The 19,659-nt window shown below is 41.1% G+C and overlaps 1 protein-coding gene across 4 annotated transcripts; it reads right to left on the bottom strand.

Moving 5' to 3' along the window:
- Nucleotides 1-4,100: 4,100 nt before the first annotated feature.
- Nucleotides 4,101-16,865, bottom strand: ANAPC7 (anaphase promoting complex subunit 7). 4 transcript variants are annotated; one of them, XM_073313694.2, is made up of 11 exons: nucleotides 16,630-16,865; nucleotides 15,502-15,688; nucleotides 14,970-15,089; nucleotides 13,329-13,440; nucleotides 12,905-13,058; nucleotides 11,373-11,515; nucleotides 10,648-10,765; nucleotides 10,008-10,204; nucleotides 9,453-9,677; nucleotides 8,832-8,982; nucleotides 4,101-7,372 (listed from the first exon to the last, which is right to left on the bottom strand). In XM_073313694.2, the coding sequence occupies exons 1-11, from the start codon at nucleotides 16,854-16,856 to the stop codon at nucleotides 7,183-7,185; spliced, it is 1,824 nt and encodes a 607-aa protein (XP_073169795.1). In that variant the 5' UTR covers nucleotides 16,857-16,865; the 3' UTR covers nucleotides 4,101-7,182. The 4 variants fall into 4 exon arrangements, with proteins under 4 accessions (XP_073169795.1, XP_073169796.1, XP_078705131.1 ...); XM_073313695.1 differs by lacking the exon at nucleotides 16,630-16,865 and adding an exon at nucleotides 15,923-16,453; XM_078849005.1 differs by lacking the exon at nucleotides 16,630-16,865 and adding an exon at nucleotides 16,185-16,453.
- Nucleotides 16,866-19,659: the final 2,794 nt, after the last annotated feature.

Genomic DNA, 19,659 nt, shown 5'->3' with positions numbered 1-19,659 from the left:
CACGATTTCCTATATGAGGCCAAGAATTCTAGTAGCAACAGCAGGGTTAGCCATCGTAAATGTCTCTTCCCCTATGTAAGGCCAGATGATGGATGATGTACCTTCTACTATGGAAAGGTTTTCTGAATTTACAGTCTGAACAGTAAATCACCAGGACTAAAACTAGGTTAATAGCTCACCCTGCTTCCTGCAGTCCTTTCCAAATGATGCTGCTGCCAGAAACAGTCTGGCAGCAATCAGGATGCAGCAGAAGAAGGGTTAAACCGGTCTGTCTCTCTCTCTCATGCACACACTCTCCCAGCATTCCCAGGGTTTGAGTGTTATTGGCAGAAGCATCCCAGTATGGAGATAAGCAAAGAAAATAAATCAGCATTGCCATTGGAGCAAGAGAAGAGTTAACATTCGACAATCTTCAAGCCACACCTGGCAGGCTAGATGTATTTATTGCTTTTTCACAGATGGGGAAACTAAGTCCAGAGGCTAGGTACCACCTTCAGTCACAGAACAGGTATGTGGCAGACCTGGGTTACAGTTCAGCCCACACATTGGACTACTTTGACTTTAAATGGAGACAAGGGGGGGGGGAGAAGCATAGTCAAAACTTTACAAACTTTAGCAGTGTGACATTCTCCTCTACAGAACAATCTTTGCAAGATTAATTGGAACTAGCTTCCCACACACCTATTAAAAACCCTACTGCAGAGCTGGAGAAAGGATCAGAGTACCATCTCCACATTCTGTTCTGCAGTTGATAATAGTTCTGGGCATTCAGTCAGCAGCAGGTCTGGAATTCAGATCCAGCTGTTCCAGGCCAGTTAGCACCTGCATTAATGGGTAATACCCAGAGTTATACCAGGGCTTATAGCTTCAATAAGCCTCCACCACCACCAGAGGGGCAACAGTCACTTCAACAGGCCTGACATGCTGGCAAGTAGATGTCACTGATACACACACACACACTTGGGCCAAGTTCAGCTTGGATCTTACACAACTCCATTGACTAGCGGATTGGTAGAGATAATTATGTGCCCTTAGATACTACAATCTTGTGCTCAGAAAAGAGAGCCCAACAGAGGTTAAGCCATGTTATCCCTCCAACCCAGTTTGACTATATATTGATAAAGGACCTTGTCAAGATTTGTAAGATGAAAAAATACTCAAGAGCAATTTCTTACCAGTTTTCCGATAAAAATTTGCAAAGCCCTTCTAATCTGCAGCTGGAACTACACTGACTGCAGTTTACACACAAGGAGGATATATGTTTGCAGTACTTTTCCTTGCTCTGAGAGCACAGTGCTGAAGTTTACAGGAACATTGCTGGGCTCTATCTTGCTCCTGAGTTATCAACTTCACCTCCTCAGCCAATCGAGTGTCTCAAGGGAAACTCTACCTACATTAAAAGAAAAGGAGGACTTGTGGCACCTTAGAGACTAACCAATTTGAGCATAAGCTTCCGTGAGCTACAGCTGAATGCATCCGATGAAGTGAGCTGTAGCTCACGAAAGCTTATGCTCAAATAAATTGGTTAGTCTCTAAGGTGCCATAAGTCCTCCTTTTCTTTTTGCAGATACAGACTAACACGGCTGCTACTCTGAAATCTACCTACATTATATGCTGAACGCTGGGAGGAAAAAAAAAAAATTAAATAGTTCAAATGAAAAGATGGCATTGTCACAGGCAGCATGGCAATGTACTGTACCTCAAGCCAAATTAGGAAGAGGGCCTTGGGTTGATACAGGCAGCATGAAGTTCTCGAATCAGCTGCCAACATAAGTATCTCACTTGTGCCAACTGTTAAGCTCTTCTCAGCTGGGAGCGTTTCAAGTTTCTAAACCCCAGTGAGCAAAGCAGAGCGCTGCTGCTACCTCCTGGTCAGGCCAGCTTTGATGTAAATAGGACTTTTTGTTCTTTGGCTCTATTTTAAGATTTAGATCAAGTCCTTATCTCAGGACAGGCTATTTTTCCTCTTCCCCCCCATGCTAGACACATTCTAACGCTCACTGGGGGCCTAGAATGCACAGCTGACAAAGTGGAAGAGTTCAAGACATTATCAGGGCAGAGTTTGAAACACAAGGTCATTGCTTCCTTTCATGCCACACACTGACCAAACAAACCTCTTACACTCTGCAAGAAAAATCACCTCCAGGACATCTTATTCAAAAGAAGTTATTCAATTCCTCTTTTTCTTTATAGAGAAGTGTTACTGCCTGTGAAAGGACTGACACTTATGGAGCACAAAGTCCTTTCAGTTCCACATATCGGGTACAACCGGGACAGTAGCAGAGCAAGCTCCAAACAGCATTCTACCAGCATTCCTCATTTCTTTGAGAGCACAACCTGGGGAGAATAAGATGGGCTTGGGAGAAGGAAGTTTGGTCTCGAAACCGTTTCAGTCCTTGGTCTCTCATGAGCTTACTAATGAAGCAGGGGAGCAGTTTTAATAGAGGATTTCACAATGTAAACATCTGTCAGTGGCTAACCTCACAAACTTCCAACACTAAAGCATTAGTGTTGAGGCTAGTGACAGAAGTAGAAGGGTCAGTACATCAAGTCCAAGTGCACAGACCTCCTAGACTCCCTATTTTATTACTATCAGGTATGTTAACAATAAGGGGAAGGATATGGACTAGCCAAAAACAATTCTATACATTTGAAATGCTTTTACAAACTGTCCCCATGCCTTTCTCCAACATTAACCTCTCTCATGCTTTTTACTGTGGGCTTCCACTATGCCCCAAACACATACCAGTTACCCCTCTCCCTTCTGGCAATAGCCAAACTGCAACTGACATTCTTAGTCTCCCATTTTCACAGCTGCACTAGTAAGTGCAACAGTTCGCCCACATCCAATTGGTGTTCTGGTACAGCATTGCCTCGATCTGCTCTGAGCAAGCGTAGGCCTGGTCTACACACACAGTTGTTCCAATTTAACTAAAGGCATGCTAAACTGATGAAAACAATGACATTAAACTGATTTAAATTTGGTTTATAGCTGGTTAGTTTGTGTTGGTAAATTTATAAACTCAAGTTAAGTGTCCACACAGGGGTTGGCACCAACAGATTTGAAATAAATTGTTGCAATTTAGGTTTTGACAAGGTGATTAAAATACTCCCACACTACAGCTACACACAAGGCCAGCGCAGATAGAGCTGATGGGATTCCCTTTGAGGCCACATCTAGGAGTTTTTGTGTAACAAAAACACTGCTACTACTCTGGCTGATTTAAACTTCAATGTCAGCTCCAGAGAGTCATGAAAAGGGAAGGCTCTAACCATCACTAAGTGAAACAAGCCTATGGAAGAAGCTGATTATTAAGGAGAAAGCTCCTAATCTGGAATGACAGGAAAGGAAGGGTAGAAAGAATATGACACTTTAATTGGGTAAACAGCACTTACATAGCACCTTATGGTTTTCTAATCATTGTATAATCTTTGCTTAAAATTCTCACATCCTTGTGCAGTAGGGAAATAAGCACTATCCCCGTTTTACAGACAGGGAAGTTTGGCAAGAGGTTCAGTAACTTGCTGCAGGACAGCTGTTATCTGGCAGCTCCAGGACTGCCCAATTCCTCCAACACACATTGCCTTAAGGTGCTGGCAAAACAGATTTGTAATGGTTACAGGACTTTGGGGGGAGCTGTAGGATTGAAGGAACTTTGGTCTCCTCACATCATAGCAGGGTCTTTCCACCATAGTAAAAGCTGAAGTTAATGAAGTTTGTGATTTAATGTCAAACAGCAAGGAAGTTAAGCAAATACGCAGATTTTGTCTTTGCCCTTTACCAGAGACTATCTACTCTTTCAGACCACCTGCAATTAATAATCTACCATTTGTACTGCAAAAAGCAGTTGGGTAGCTATGACATTCCAACCTCACCTATGAATTGCATCATGTTAGGGAGTTTACATCACGCTCTTGATATAGGTTGAGCTTTAGTTTTGGGTTTCATTATCTCTTTGAGCGTACACATCAAAAGATTAAGGTACAGAATGAGGACAACTACTTGTTATGGGCTAATTGCATTAGCTATATTCCCTAAACTATGAACCAACCACAGGATTCAGGAGCACAAGGTAGTAAAAACAGCTCATATTCTAAAATTAGATTGTTAATGAAGGGTCTTTAATAGACCAAGAATCCCCTTAGAATTGAGACAAACATTAAAATACTCTTTAAAATAATTCCATATCCAGCCACAGTACACTCATTAGCAAAAGCATACATGATATGATCAGTACAGCTCTAACATTATTACATACATGGATAGAGGTACCCATTACTGCAGAATCTGGCTGAGCTTTCTATAGTTTAGATAATGAACAAAGCACTCTCTCTCAAAAAACATACCACAATAAAACCGGGGCCATATTCTTGGACATTGATATTGTTTTATTCTTGGATGTAAAAAGGTGTCTAAATTAAGCTTTCCACAGCTGCCCATAAAGGAAATCTACAAGAAAGTTTCTTACAGCAGAAACTCTTCTTGAAATTTGGCCTCTATTCTTGTCAAAGAGACTGTCTTAACGGAAGTCTTACCCAATAACAATTTGCTTGCATACGGATACTAAGATCTTACTTTGAAATTAGCAAAAGTGCATTACAATTTTACCTCTCCCTAACATTTAATTGGGTTCTATCATTTACCAACGGGATTAGGGCTGGGCCTTGGGTGAAATGAAAGAAGGACCACCCTGCAGGAGCTGGTTTATGCTACTACAGGATAAAGGTTTTCAAAACTCTTCATCATTCATAGCCCTTGCTGTAGTGATTCAATAGTTAGGCTACCTCTAACCAAAGAGAGTGATCTAAGGTGAGAAAACTAACAGGCTTTCCTACCTGCAAACACACTGAACCATTCTATGACTGGGCTCTAGACTTCAGGTTTCTTGTGCCACGTCAACTTTGCTTTAGAGGAAAAGAAGTGTTGCAATGCATGGTGCTAACACAGCTGGAAGCTATAAGAACAGCTCTGATTAGGGGCATTTGAATGAGTCATTTGAAGTAAAAACCCTCAGCTGAGCAGCTGCCAATTTAAAACGTACACCATGTGTCTCCCACATACTCTCGTCAGCTTTTAAACACACAATGCCTTTTTGCTTTACTTCCTAAGGGAGCATTTAATACTTGTAATCTGATCTTCACAACTAGGGTCTGACATACAATTAAGAGACTTGAAACAGCCAACCTAGGTTAACCTTCAGAAGCAGCACCGATTTTGAGGCTTATTGCACAGAAAGGAAGAAATGGACAGATTGCAAAAGGAACAGTTTGGTTTTTACAGTTTCCTTCTGTAAAGAAGGAACAACATGCAAGGAGTTTAAACTTATCACCGTCCACTGCTGAATGACAAACAGCTGAATTCTTCATGAAGTAGACTAGAGCCAGGAAGGGACTGATCACAATCTCAGAGAGCAGATACCTAAATATGATTTGTTTTTAAGTTTAAATGTAGCCCATTTGGATTGCACAGTGTTTAGTGAAATGAGATAATAAGACTTCTTAATTAAGACCATCAATAATAGGACAGTAAGGCAGGCTATCTGCTTGCTTATTTTTCAGTTACTTTAGTGCAAATCAATTGACACCAGAGAAAAGCTAGTGGTTTCCCCCACCCTCAAACATAGCTAAAAGATTAGAAAGAGGAGACTATCCATTATGGGTAGCTGTCTGGCTATGTACAGGAAGAAGCTGTTCAGACTCTGTAATGCTTACACATGTTAAAAATTCCAAAACCAACAGGCTACAATATGTGTTCTAGGACTAAGTGTCCCCTCCTTTTAATATGTATTTTTATTTATGATTTTGGGACTGAAGATATTTCATGTATTTTATTCTTGTATGTGCTATGCTACTATAGTTAGTGAAAAGCTTGTTTTCTATTGTGTGTGTCAAGTATTTGCTCTAGAGTATCAAAAAATTCCAATACAAAAAACTGTCAACCTCTGCTTCAGCTGCTATGACAGCACTGAAGAGTACAATAGATTTGAGCAGCCACAGGCAGAATTACAAGGCTATGCATGATCATGGCCTGAAGACAATGTGAACTATAGCACCACTAGAAAGCGTTATAAAGACATATGTTTTAGCAAGAAGCAAGTAAATCAAGAGTGAAACACTAGGACAAGGGTAGTTCTTTTGCAAAATTTAAGTGCCACAGAAATAGTTTTGTTTGGTTTTCTGGTTTCAGTGAAAGATTTACTTTTAATAAGAGATGCCCACTGTGAGAATTTCTACCATGGACAACTCACTATAGTTTTAGTAGGTGATAGCACGAGATTCTATTTTCAATAGGTAAAGCTAAATTGTACATGTAAAATATAAAGAAAGCCAAGACAGCCATTCTAATTTAAAATTTCTACTAGTGATGCAATGGAGAAGTTAATTTTTTTTAAACTGACAGTGCCACACACAGGATATGAAGCGGCTTTATGTCACTACTGTTGTAATGCCTTTTAGTAACTTACCTAAATAAAACTGAACTCTATTTAGAAGAAAATGTTCACATATAGGCTAAGTAATTATAGGGCTTTGTATGGATTGGGGAAATTACTATAATTCTAACATCGTACTATTCTTCGTACCTAGAAACTGATTAGTTACAAAGTATCCTATAAGTCAAGGTTGCCGGAGATAAAATTCCACCTTTAAAGTTAGTGCAATGCCTTACATCAAACAGGTTAATTGGCTGAAGAGAGAGGAAAAATTGCTCCTTTCAAATACATAAAAGTGACTCCTACAAGCTTCCGCAAGAAATCATGCACGAGCCCAGACAAAAGAATAAAGCCTTTCACAAAGGAATAAAAAACTCTTGTATTTACATCTATAGCTAAGGATCAAGACTACTTAGTTTTGAACCCAATTTTGACATTTTAGTCACTAGCAATAGGTATATTATATGAAATGCTTTATATTCAAGATCCTAGCTTTAGCAAGAAAAGACTAAACGACTCTTACAAATAATCTCCAGCATAGTTCAGCTCAATCTTGTAATTGATAAATAGGAAGCATCACAAAAATGAACAGAACTGTGATGCAGAGAACTATTAAATGGTTTCAGAGTCGGTTGTTTTATAAAGTCCACTTTGTTAATACAAAAATTGCAGGTGACGTTCTTCCTTCAGAGAACAATGGACCTCATGGCAGATTCAAGAACTGAAACCCATATCAGTTTAAGTAAAATCTTCACTGCATGCCAAACCATTGTTCTTGATCTGCCCACTGTGCTGCTTCACTATCACTGCCCTCCAAATCCCCTTCTTCTCCACTTCCCTCCATGTCATCCACATCCTCCTCCTGGGTTGCATCTGTTGGACTCTCCTCTTTTTCCATTTTCTGCATTCCTTCTAAAGACTTCTGATCATTGGGATCCAAGCTGGGGGAGAAAAAAAGGATTAACTCAAACTTAAGGCAGTAAACATTAGAAAAAAGAAAAGGAGTACTTGTGGCACCTTAGAGACTAACCAATTTATTTGAGCGTAAGCTTTTGTGAGCTACAGCTCACTTCATCGGATGCTCACGAAAGCTTATGCTCAAATAAATTGGTTAGTCTCTAAGATGCCACAAGTACTCCTTTTCTTTTTGCGAATACAGACTAACACGGCTGCTACTCTGAAACCCAAACATTAGAAATATGTCTAATCAAAACATCTCCATCTTGCTTCCCCCACTTCCTGTTTACTGCTACTGATATTTAAACTCAAAGATGTTGCAACTTTACCTCAGACTGACGCAATAACCATTTGACAAAAGATGAAAGCGCACACTTAACACCAATTACATCATCTATATACAAATTCCTAACCTTTGAGAATGCACTTGTCTGAACTCCATGAGCCTCCCAACGAAGCTTACACAATTCTTCTAGGAAACACTAACTAAAGCAGCAGAAGACAGATAAATGCAATTTAAGCGACTAGCACTAAAAACACTGTTTCCCCCACCTCCATCCAGGCAAAAATAGCCAACCTACCAGACCTTACAGTTTACTGTGTGTATAACAAGGTCTTGCAGTCAAGATAGGTATTTAACTTTTAAAAATACAGAGAACATAAGATTTTTTATTAGGAAATATGGCATCTTATTCTGAAACATGCTAAATTTTACCCAAGTTTGAAATAATTCTTTTCTATTTGAGTTTGAGGGACCTGTTTTATTGTAAGAAGAAACGTTGATTCAGTTGAATTCAAAACCTTTCCATTTGAACTTAGTTAATCCCTTACATTTATATAGCACCTTCCAGCCTAAAGGTGGAGCCCAAGGTGCCTGACAGAGTATAGAACAGTTTAAGAAATTATAAACAAATCCATGCCTTAATCCTTCTTATTGGTCTAGCAATTGACTGCCTGGTAACATACTTAACATTAACACAAGTTTACGATCGTAAATTTTTGTCCTTGAGACTTTGAATTGGGAATTGCATTACATAAGACACAGAGTAAGACATGGTCTCCACTAGAAAAATCAAGTTGTCTTAACTATATTCCTCAGGTGGTGTGAAAAATGCACAGCCCTGAGCGGCGTAGTTAAGCTGACCTAATCCCTGTGTAGACAGTGGTAAGCTGATTGAAGAACCCCTCACATGTCAGCATCGGTAGTGTCTACACTGAAGTACTACAACAGTACAGCTAGAGCAGTGCAGTTGTGCCACTGTAGACAATCCCAAATTCACTGATAAGATGGTATGTGCTGGGAGGGGAGAAATCAAACAAACTAACCCACTGCCCCCCACACAAAAAGTGACTGAAGATGTGCCACTAAGCCATCTTTCAGCAGCCATGCAATTTTTAGTTTCTAAGAAGCATACAGCAAACTCAAGTGTCTACAAGTTTTACCTTAGGGCAATACTGTACTGGTCCATGGCTTCTTGATATTCACTGACTGCTACAAGAAAGTCACCCAGTATTCGATGCAGAACACAGTCACTCTGATTGGCCAGTGCATTCCTCAACAAAGCTATTCCATCTTCATATTTCTGTTCTCTACCTGTTGACACGCAGAGCTACAGCTCTATTAATGGTTTAGATAGATCTTCCACAAAATAACTTTAATATGTAATACACTAATCACAATCTTCATCTTTATTCCTAAAACCATCTGCAGTTGGTGATGATTAAATCTTCTAAAATGTAGTTCTTGCTCTTAGTGTTATATTTTAAACCAAATCAATGCACACATGATCATCTCTTAAATAATTAGCAAGTTATAATTTCTTCCATCTGAAGTATTACTATAGGGCCAATCATGGTAATATCTAAGCAATTCATATCTTATGGCATCCTGTGATTTCTCTTTTACACAGAACTGATTAGTCTTTGGCCGTAACATTTGTATAGTGTTTTTCATATTAGCGACTTTGTGGAACACTCACTTTCATGTAAGAAATTATTCAAATAAACTGGACAAGGAAGAGACATCTCAAAAGAAAAAAAAAAAAAAAAAAAAAAAAAACTTACTAAGAAGCTCTGCTTTTTTTACCACAGCTTTAATGTAATCTGGTCTCTGTGTCAGTGCCTTATCTAATAAGGTTTTTGCTTTCTCTTGTGTGACTGGATCTTCAAGACAGACTGTTGCTAACAGAGTAAGCGTCTGTGCATTTGCTCCCAGGGTTTTGTACACATTGTTAGCCATAACCATTGCTTCACGGATACTGTTGGATGCCAGATAACAATCAATGAGACCTGAAGACCAAAAAGAAGAAAATATTTACACACTGGCACACTACAGGGACTCTATCAGAATTTAAAAAGCATGCTTCTCCGTACATCAAATTCAGCTATTTTTGTTTAACAAGCACGCATTTAATGTCTAATATTTCCCCCTCTTCTCCCTATTTCCAGCTCTATTTAGTGGGTTTTTCAATATAATTAATTAACCTACTAGGTAATAAGCAATATTACTTCACCTGCAGGGAACTCTGGGAGGCAATTTATACTCTTCCTATACCATGACAACATCGTACACCAGAGCCCTATCAAAGTTGTATACAATAGTCATTGTACTTTACTTGCCTTCATAACAGTCAAGCCTGCAAGGTGCAAGGCGTATTGCTTCTCGGAAATGTATAATTGCCTCTTGTACTCGTCCCATATTTCTAAGAGCAGCCCCTTTCAGCAGCAAAGCTTGAACACTATTACTATTCAGCTGAATAGCTTTGGCTCCTAAATACAAGGCCCGGGAGTATCGCTTACTGTAGAAACTGTGACACCTACAAAAAGAAGAGCAATGGTGGTAAGTGTGCACTACCAAAAGTCATTCATGGAAAGCTGAAAAGAAAAGGAACTGATGGATTTACAGTATGCAAAGTTACTTTAAAAGACATTAACAAAATAGGATGCTTATTAGCCTTTAACAAAATTGGTGATTCAGGTACTTAGTTACAGCAACATTGGTTATCTGATAGACCCAACAACTCCAAGGTGTTTAACTACAGCCAGAAAAGGATTGAAAAATGTAATATGTATTTCTAGCAAGATATTTTAAAGTTAGACCAAGAACTAAATGTTTAAACAGAACAGCAGACTCACAAAATAAGTACAGCTTCCAAACTAATGAAACCTGAACACATTGCCCCAAACACGTTCAAGCTCCTAACACAGGTTAGCTAAGGAGCCCAGGGATGCGAGGAAGTGAAAAGTAAGTGGAAGTTACCCTGACACCACCCACGGTTCTGCATGCTGATCAGAAATATTGAAAAGACGGCAGCCCAAGTTCTCCACATCCTCCAGTCGACCATCACGTGCCAGTAAGTAGCCATATACGTCCATTCCTAAAAATGAAATACTTTGGGATCAGTTGTATTATTGCTGAGCTCCTAATTATGAAACTTAAAAGCTTTATGAAGATTTAAGGTCATAATGGAACTTGACCATAAGAGCCAGTGATTTCACAGCACTTGTATTGTAGCTACTCCTAGATCATACATGCTCTGGGACTAAGTTTGAGCACCAGACTCTGCACTTTCACCATAAAGGTGGAGGAGGAATCAAGAAACACAGGTATAAAATGAGAGCATGAAGAATTCTAGACAGCTTCCAATGAAGACATAGTTCATTTAGAAGGAAAAACAGAACACACCAGTTTCTTAAACTAAATTTATTAGTACTATGTTCCTCTTTGGAAAGCCTGATGTACAGCTATACTAACTTCTTGAAGTACTGTAATTTTTAACGAGATGTAAGACAAACACCCACTTTCTATTATGACTGCCACCAACTGCTTCTGGGTATGGACAGAAACTATGCACCTGCTGTGCTGATAAATATTTATGTAGCTGTTAAGTCTTTAGTGGAATGTGAACTGGATGCACCTGCTGTGCTAGTGACATTCAAGGGTTTAGCATGCTGGGGCAACTTTGAGAATTTACAATTACCTACCTTTTATCAGATAAGGATCCAGCATTTGTGCCTGCTCAAATTTCAGAATCGAGTTTTTATTATCTCCAGCTCGGAAATACAGGTCTGCTAAGCTACCCAATAGATCCACATTATCCCTCAGTAAAGACTTTTTCTCTAACGAGCTTTAAGAGAAAAGAAATGCCATTTAAACTAGCATCTTGTTATGTACTGGTTGAATGCTAAAACACTCTTTGGAACCTGTAAATTATTTCTCAAATACACCTGTAAAATTATGATTTTAAAATGTCATTCATTTAAAGACCTACAGTTACCACAAAATGTGGTATCACTCTTTACTGAGTGACCACACACCCACCATTTGAACATTCATCCAAAAAACTACTTGATGACATACATACAACTTACATTGCTCCTTGAAGGCTGCCAAACTGGGAGAGCGAGACAGTTCTTAAGCAAGGACCCTGTACTGAAGATATCTTGCTGCCAGCCCCGAAGTTTGATGCCAGAAATTAATAGCTGCACCCTAGATAATCTTCCCTGGCATGATAAACTGGGCAGGGGGGGGTCTCAAATACTGAGGTCTTAGACCCATCCAGGGCTTTACAGATAATCACCAGCAAGTTGAGCTGCACCCACAAGCAAGGTAGCTAGTTCACACCATTAACCCCAGGCAATGATCATTTAGGAGATAGGCACTAGGAATCTATATCAGCTGGACTTCAAACGCAGCTTCAAGTAAAGCACAATGCAACCGACATCCGAAAGGAAATATGTTTTTTTAAATGTAATGCCCTAGTTAAGTTTATCTGCACTGACTGAAACTTGTAGCTTTTATAAGAGCATCTGAGCAAAGAAATTGTACCAACAGCACAGCATCATCATGGGGTTCTCAGTTTCCATTCAAGTTCTAGAAATGTATAGTTAAGTCACAAAAACTTTAAAACTAGTTTCCAGCAGTCAGTTTTCAAAAGTAGCTGCACTGGTGTTTTCAGTCACAAAAAGATTGTAATTTAAGAAGCTTCTTTTCAATCCTGTAAATTAAAACAAGTTCGTATTTTAAAATTAAGCACTCTACTCTAAGGAGACTCAAGGCACCTTCTCTTCCCCATGAAAGTGTGTATAGCCTTTGCAGAACTATTTACTTTAACTGGGGCTTTCTTCACAGAATACCCAGATCTTGCAGAGATCTCAGACATTATTTAATTTATATGCTGTGGTACAATCCAAGACCAGTACGGAAAAATGTCATGATTTTTTAAGTTTGTCAGAACCTTAACATTTATCATAAAAATGGATAGCAAGTCTAAAAATATTGTTACGCTTTCTGTTTTAAAGTTTTCCAAATCAAGATTTTTCCTCAATCAGGAAAAAATCTTTAATATTATGTTCAGCATCTGACAAAATCCAAGCAATGTTTACAGATCAACTGCATGGTCCTCAAACAGCACAAAATAGGCATCATGCTGTGCCAAGCAGCATGTTTAAATCTATCACAACACTATGTGAAGTAGTGACTCAGGAACAGTAATTTAATTCACCTTGATTCTTACCAGATGGTGTTGATTGCTCTAGTATTATCTCCAGTGTGCACAAATGCATATGCTTTGATCCACACTGAAAGCCAGTCCAAGTTAGGGATGCTTTGAATAACATTCATCGTCATGGAAGCCACTTCTGCCCCTTTTACTGAAAGTGACAGCAAACCTATTCAGAAAAATACACTAGTCAAATCCAAGTATCCAATACAGTGTCATACAAATTCATTAAAATGTCTAAAAACAGAGAATCCCATGCCTTTGAATTTATACAGGCAGTTAGCTACAATGCTCCTGTACAACCTGTAGATTGCATGCAGTCTGTACTATATGCAAATGAGCTAGTTTACTAATATGTCTTACATATCTCATATTTTAGTGATAATGTTGCTTGATGTAATTTTTAATATTAGATACTTGGTGGGGAAAAAGTCTCTACCTAGTATGGCATCGAGTGCTAATGGACACTGTCTCAGCACTTCTTTGTAACTGGTAACAGATGAGCGTTCTTGACCTGCCTTCTTGTACAAATTTGCCAACATCATGTTAATCTGTAATCAAAAAAATCTGATTGTGAGAACAATCCAATCAAGAGTTATTAAAAGCAGAGTTCCTCACCAAAAAGTCATGTTTTCGTTATCAAGCATAGCCCCATCTTCCCAGCTCTCTGTACAGAGAATAGTTATGAGCCCTGCTTCTTAAGTCATCAACTCCTATAAAATGATAAGTGTTTCTCATTTCTGATTCAGAATACAGAAAAGTGGAGATATCCTAATATTATACACTAGTGTAGTGCCTCTGGGAATCTCAAAATGGTTTATGAACACTCATTCAAAAGATGGGCAAGTGTTTACGTAAGTAGAAGTGATGTCTGCAAAGGCCTATATATTACCTTATCGCTTCCTTTTACTTGCTCTCTCCACATACCAGTGGAAGTCTACCAGAGCAGTTGTATTTGGGAGGTGAAGAGTAGGTTTGCATTTAGATTCTGACTGAATTCACAGCTCATGAAAGGGCAGAAGTGGCTTGAGCAAACTTCCCCCCTCAATGCAGCTAGCTGTTCTAGTGCTTAAGCATTTTTGGTTTATTGGTTTGCAGGGGTAGAAGGCTGCTTTTCTTTTCCTCAATTTTCTTCCTTTTCTGTACAGCAAGCCTTGCTAAAGGTAGAACACCTTGCGGTTACCACTCGCTGGCCAAGATGGCATGCTGCTAACATGCAAGTTGTTATGCATGACGTGTAAATGGCCTAAGAGATTACCTAGATGACAGAACCAGCAAGCAAAGTCTCAGTAGTGTTCAGTGCCAAAAATACTAAGTGTCCTAAACATTAGCACTATGTAAATAATTAAAAAGTGCGAGAAGAATCTTAAGGAAAAAAAGAGTTCTCTCTTAAGAGACTCCCATTGGTAGAGTGACAATACAAGGGGACTGTTTTCAAGAACCGTCCATTGTTTTACTACCTCTGGTGGTAGCACCGGTGGGAGTATTAGCATAGTCAGAGCTAAGGCATTTTTATCACTTTTGTCTAGAGCAGCAGCTACTCTTTCCCAGAATTATAAAAACCTAGTTCTGCTACCTTCCAAAAACCTCAGAGTAGTCAGCTGGGGAGAGTAGAATTTTGCATAGCTAACAGAGACTTCAATCCTAAATAGGTTACGTATACATGCTCTCAATAGCTTATCAGCACATGTCAAGGTGTCTCTTGTTCCTCACGCGTAGGGAAGATTTTGTAATTCCCACTAGCATTAATAAAATTGCCCAGGTAATTTTCACAGAAATTACCTGTTAAAGACATCCAAAAACATTTAGCTCCCATTAGTTTGGTGAAATCTTTCAAACAAACAAAGAAACTCCATTTAGAGACTACCTGGTTTTAAAGAAGATATGCTTACTAAACTCAGATAATTTAGAAGTGTTTAGCCAGTGTTTCCAAATAACTCATTTAAATACTATAAGCACAAATGTCAAGGTTGAATCGTTTTACCGCTATATACTACATCTTCATTCTTGAGCAAATATGATTATATAACTTCAAAAACACCTAAACTACTGTTTGCCACAAATCAATTCCAGAACCTACCTTGGGGGTTCTCTGTCTTGAAGGAATTCCATCTAGTATAGCAATAGCATCTTTATCTTGCTTCAACATTGTGTAGCATTCAGCCATCTTGTATTTCACTTCAATTTCAGATGGCAGACACTAAAATAAAATTGATCACTAAAATGTAATCTCTCTCAAATGTTGTTCTAACTAAATAAAAACCAGAGTCTAAATTACTAAAATCTTATGAAAGGCTTGTATTTCCATTAACAAAGTCAAGATATAAAATGTAAAGATGACAGTAGGTTGTACTTTTATAATGCAGACTATTTTCTCTCTTGTTAATGAAAACTACAAATTAAATGGGCATTCTCTCTGACATTTGAGACCAAGTTAAGTTTTTCATTAGAAAGTAGCAGTCAGACACATTTTCAAAATTAAATAGCCACAAAATTCAGGCTTCTTTGTTGTGGTAATTTTGTAGTCCACCGCTACAAAATTAATTCACCAATACTTCATTTTACAGGGAGAATAAGAGTTATATGCAGTATGTTACTCTAGTTCCAAATACCTGACTTTGTGGAGTGGCTGCAGCATTCCCAGTAGAGGGTCTTACTTTTGAAGTTTTACTTAATGCTTTCTTCTGCTGCAAGGCCATTGTATACTTACTTACAGCATTCCTATATTCCTTGTCATGGAAGAGGGAATCTGCATGATATACAAGAAGCTGGTACTTTTGTGATGGCGAGAATAACTCACTAGAAGAGATTAAAAAAAGATATAAGCTTAAACTGGCTGATTACATAATAGGAGCAAAACTGTTAAATGCTATATTTTCAGTATTAGTGATTAAATCCCCTAGCTGTGCCTGAAATCTGGAAGAACTAAGAGTGCAATATTTGTACCCTTAAAAGATAAGCACAACTACAAGCAAGTTCCATCTTAAACACAGTAGCCCCAATTAGAACATCTGTTGGATAGTTGTTGATCACCTGTTAAGACCTTACAATGGGAACTGTTGTTAACCATCCTCTGCAACAGGCAGATTTGAGAGCCAAGAACTCAGTTTTAGGACCGTATTTTAATTTTTGTCAGTAACAATTATGATTCACAAACTACACTGAACACGAACGATGCACTGTAGCTTAAGTGCTGAAAGACGCTATGTCCGCTATCATCACTGTCAACAGGAGGAGAATGATGTGGGTGGCAGATCCTCAGGGATGATCCATCAGAAAGTGACGGGCAAGTCACCTTGTCTCTCGATTGCCCCGCCTGGGAAGCTGAAACTCTTAGCATCTATAGGGCTTTTCATACGCACACCTCAGCGTGCCTCATCCCGGAGCACACTGCTGGTCGCCTTTTACACAGCGGGGAACTGCGACGGCGAGAAACGACGGGGCCTGCTAATGATCCCACAGCAAGCCGTATGGCAGAGCCAGGGACAGACCACAAGCAGCTGCAGCCCCGATCTGCTCCCCCAGGACCTTCTCCCACGGGGGCTCCCGCAGGGCCCCACGAAGCGCTCAGCTCCTTATTTCATCCCCCTCCCCCCGGTCACCCCACAGAACCCCCCAGCCTCCTGCGTCAACCCCCGAGCCTCCCCCCCCCCCCACGCCACGCCAGGGGCGCCCTGGCCTCAGCCCCAAAGCCCCGGTCTCTTGCCGCCCCCACAGAGCCCCCTGCCGGCGGCACGCACGGGTTGTTGCCGCTCATGGTGAGCAGGAGCCCGCTGAGGAGCCGCACGTTGGAGTGGAGCCCGGCAGCCGCCATCTCCCGCACATGCTCCACCACGCTCATCCTGGAGGCCGGAGTGGAACGCGGGGCGCCGGCCGGGGCTGGGGTCGGAAGAGACAGCGGCTCCTCAGCCCGCGGCGACTCCAAAATGGCGGCGCCTAGGGGTCCTCGCAGGCAGGAGTCCATCATACCGCTCTAGCTGGCCCTCCCTCACGCCTCAGTTTAAAAACCTCTCCGTCGGGACCCCATGGAAATCCGCCCAGGTGCCAGCCTCGCCGCTCCTCCACCATTAAAATCGCTGCCGCTGAAGGTATAGGACACAAAGCGATGACATGTTCCAGCAGGCACCAAAATAGTCGCCCCCGCAGCTGAAACACACTCTACGCATGCGCCGCGGCTGTCTCGGCCACTCAGGGCCTCGTGTTGCCGAGGCGACGCGAGCGCTGGGCCCGCGGGCAGGTTGCGGGGCTCAGTCGCTGTGGAAGGGATGGAGCGGGCCCCTGGTGCCCTGGGCGGGCCCCGTGCAGCGGCCTCGCTCTTACGGTATCGATGGGCAGTGGGTGTTGTAGCAAATTAACCACGAAGTGACGTCACGGTGACTGTGGTGCCACGGTTCACACACGGGTCGGCTTCGCATTCCGTCACGAAACCCGCTCCCTGTTCCGATTCGCGGCGTTTGTTGGTTTTTCTCCCCTTTTGCTCCGTTGTGCGTTATTGTGGCCTCCCGTGCTTTTTGTACACTTAACACAGACAAACAGTACAATATTATCAGCCTTATTCTGTTCCTTCTGTAGCCACAACTCCCTCTGAAGTCAACGAGCCGGCTCTGTAAGGAATGCAGGATTAATGTCTGCTACACTTGGAGATGAAGAAGTTGTTAAAGTAACATGTTCATTTTACTCAATGTATGGGGGAAGTAAGTGCGATGTTACCACATAAGAAAAGGACAGTTCTGTAGGAGAACAAATTAGGTGCAGGCATCTCAGATGGTACTCCAAAAAATATAAACGGTTTCTTTCTTTTAAAATGAAGCATGCTTTTCATAATATTCTAACAACAGTATTTTCAAGTTTTTGTATTTCTTCCCTTTATACAGTATGGGTTTGATCCTGCAGTCCTTAGATGAACAGTCTCATCAATCAGGATGAGATTTAGGATTAATGCTGAGAGGCTGCTGAGTCCCTATTAAGGCTTTGCTCCTCAAGCTATAGGTTTAAAAACTGTTTGTTTGTTGGCTCTTTTTAAATAAATATTCAGAACATCTCTTCTTCTCTCCTTCCAACTAAATTGTTGGGCCTGACCTACCTTCTAGGCAGAGCAGCTAAGTTTTGCACAGCTTCAGGTTTTACTTTCATATTTCGGGGTGGGGCAGCTCCAGTCAGACCAATGGGGTCATGCGTGGGGGGGGAGAGGGGGGCAACTTCCATGCCTGCTTAAGGCTCGCAGTTTGGGGGGCAACGCTCCTCCCTGGGGCCCAGGGCCAACACCAGCCTTGGCGACCCCACTTTGAGGTCCTGATCCAGTTTGAGAACCCCTGCACCTAGTGTGAACAAGTCTATTTCCCCTCATGTTCCACATGTACACAGTCAAACCAGGAACTTATGCACTCCACTCTAGCCCTCAGAAACAGTGAGAGGGCAGAGGAGAGCCAAGGATACTGAATTGAACCTCGGGTGGTGTGAGGGGGTAGGAGCGTCAGGAGATCGTGAAGCAGACTCCTCTACTGTGCTCCTGTTTCTCATTAGCTCTCCCTGTCCCCTTCCAAATTCCCTTTCCAACCTATGCATGTGTCCCAACCATTCAGCTCCTTGTGCTGTTCCCTCACCCTTCCATAACCTGTCCCCCCTTCTCTGCCCCTCCCTGTTCCTTCCAGTAGGATACCAAATGTAGTCAGCCAGCCAACTCCTCCCCACCACCCAGATACCCCATGCTAAGCTTAGAGACCTGCAATTCTTTTGCCACAGCAGCACCCTGGTGGCAAAGAGGAGATCCTTTGAGGGTGGAGGGGATTTCCTGCAGCCCTGCCAGATGTGGGGCATTCCAGCAGAGATGGAGGAAGGGGCATGTGTATATTGAAGAGGAGAGGGGAACTGAGAGAGACACACAACACGTGGCTGCCATGTAAAATGTCCCTTTAACATCAAATCGAATTCCACATCTATATCACCAGTTACTATAATGCACCTTTCTAGTCACTGTGACAGCTTGCAGTCCATATTAGAATTACACCTTGTTCCACAGGGTGATATTATAGACACAGTAATCATTCTAGCAACATATTATCGTTTTTACTTAGGCAAAAGTCTCATTAAAGGGAGTGTAGCCTGAACAAACTTCAGGATCAGGCCCCATGTATCTTTAATTTTGTTTCCAATCAAGAAGAGAGACTTCTCAATGCAAGGCTGGCATTCTAGAGTGAGAAGTAGCATGGACTGGTGCCTAAGGTACTGGACTAGAATGCAGGGTGACATTCTGGCCTCATTCCCTGGAGTCAGGATTTCACCCTGGGATTCTACTTCCTGCTCCACTACGGACTTCCTACATGACCTTGGGCAAGTCACTTCACCCACCTGTGCTTCTTTCCCCTCTTACCCCATAGGTGTCTCGTCTATTTACATTGTGAGCTTTTCAGGCCAGAGAACATTTCTGACTATGAGTCTGTACAGTGCCTAGCATAATGGAGCCCCCGTCTCCATTTGGGTCTCTAGGCACTACTATATAAATAAAGTGTTGATTTTTGTTAAAGCTATCTACATACATAAGAGATAAAGCAGTTACCACTTGAAATGTAAGCTAAGTTTATTGATACAGTAAAATTCACTGTGCTTTACAATACAACATGAGTGGCCTATTGTCCAGGGACAAAGATATCAGTACTCTATCCAGTAGAGTACTTAGATGCTCCATTACACATCTCTCTTTAGGCTTAAGTCAAATCTTATTTTATACGTACCCACCAATAAATAAAGCAGCGTTGATCTGAAACAGCATG

The sequence above is a fragment of the Lepidochelys kempii genome, chromosome 15 (genome assembly GCF_965140285.1).
Source record: "Lepidochelys kempii isolate rLepKem1 chromosome 15, rLepKem1.hap1, whole genome shotgun sequence".
Taxonomy (NCBI): domain Eukaryota; kingdom Metazoa; phylum Chordata; order Testudines; family Cheloniidae; genus Lepidochelys; species Lepidochelys kempii.
Note: the sequence above shows the minus strand (reverse complement) of the source record. Positions and strands in the feature narration are given on the sequence as shown.

Coding starts and splice junctions, on each gene's coding strand:
- ANAPC7 (XM_073313694.2), bottom strand. CDS start 16,856: ATGATGGACTCCTGCCTGCGAGGACCCCTAGGCGCCGCCATTTTGGAG. Junction 13,441..14,969: donor CAAGACAGAGAACCCCCAAG/GTAGGTTCTGGA, acceptor TTTTGATTACAG/ATTAACATGATGTTGGCAAA. Junction 11,516..12,904: donor AGAGCAATCAACACCATCTG/GTAAGAATCAAG, acceptor TTTCTCTTAAAG/CTCGTTAGAGAAAAAGTCTT.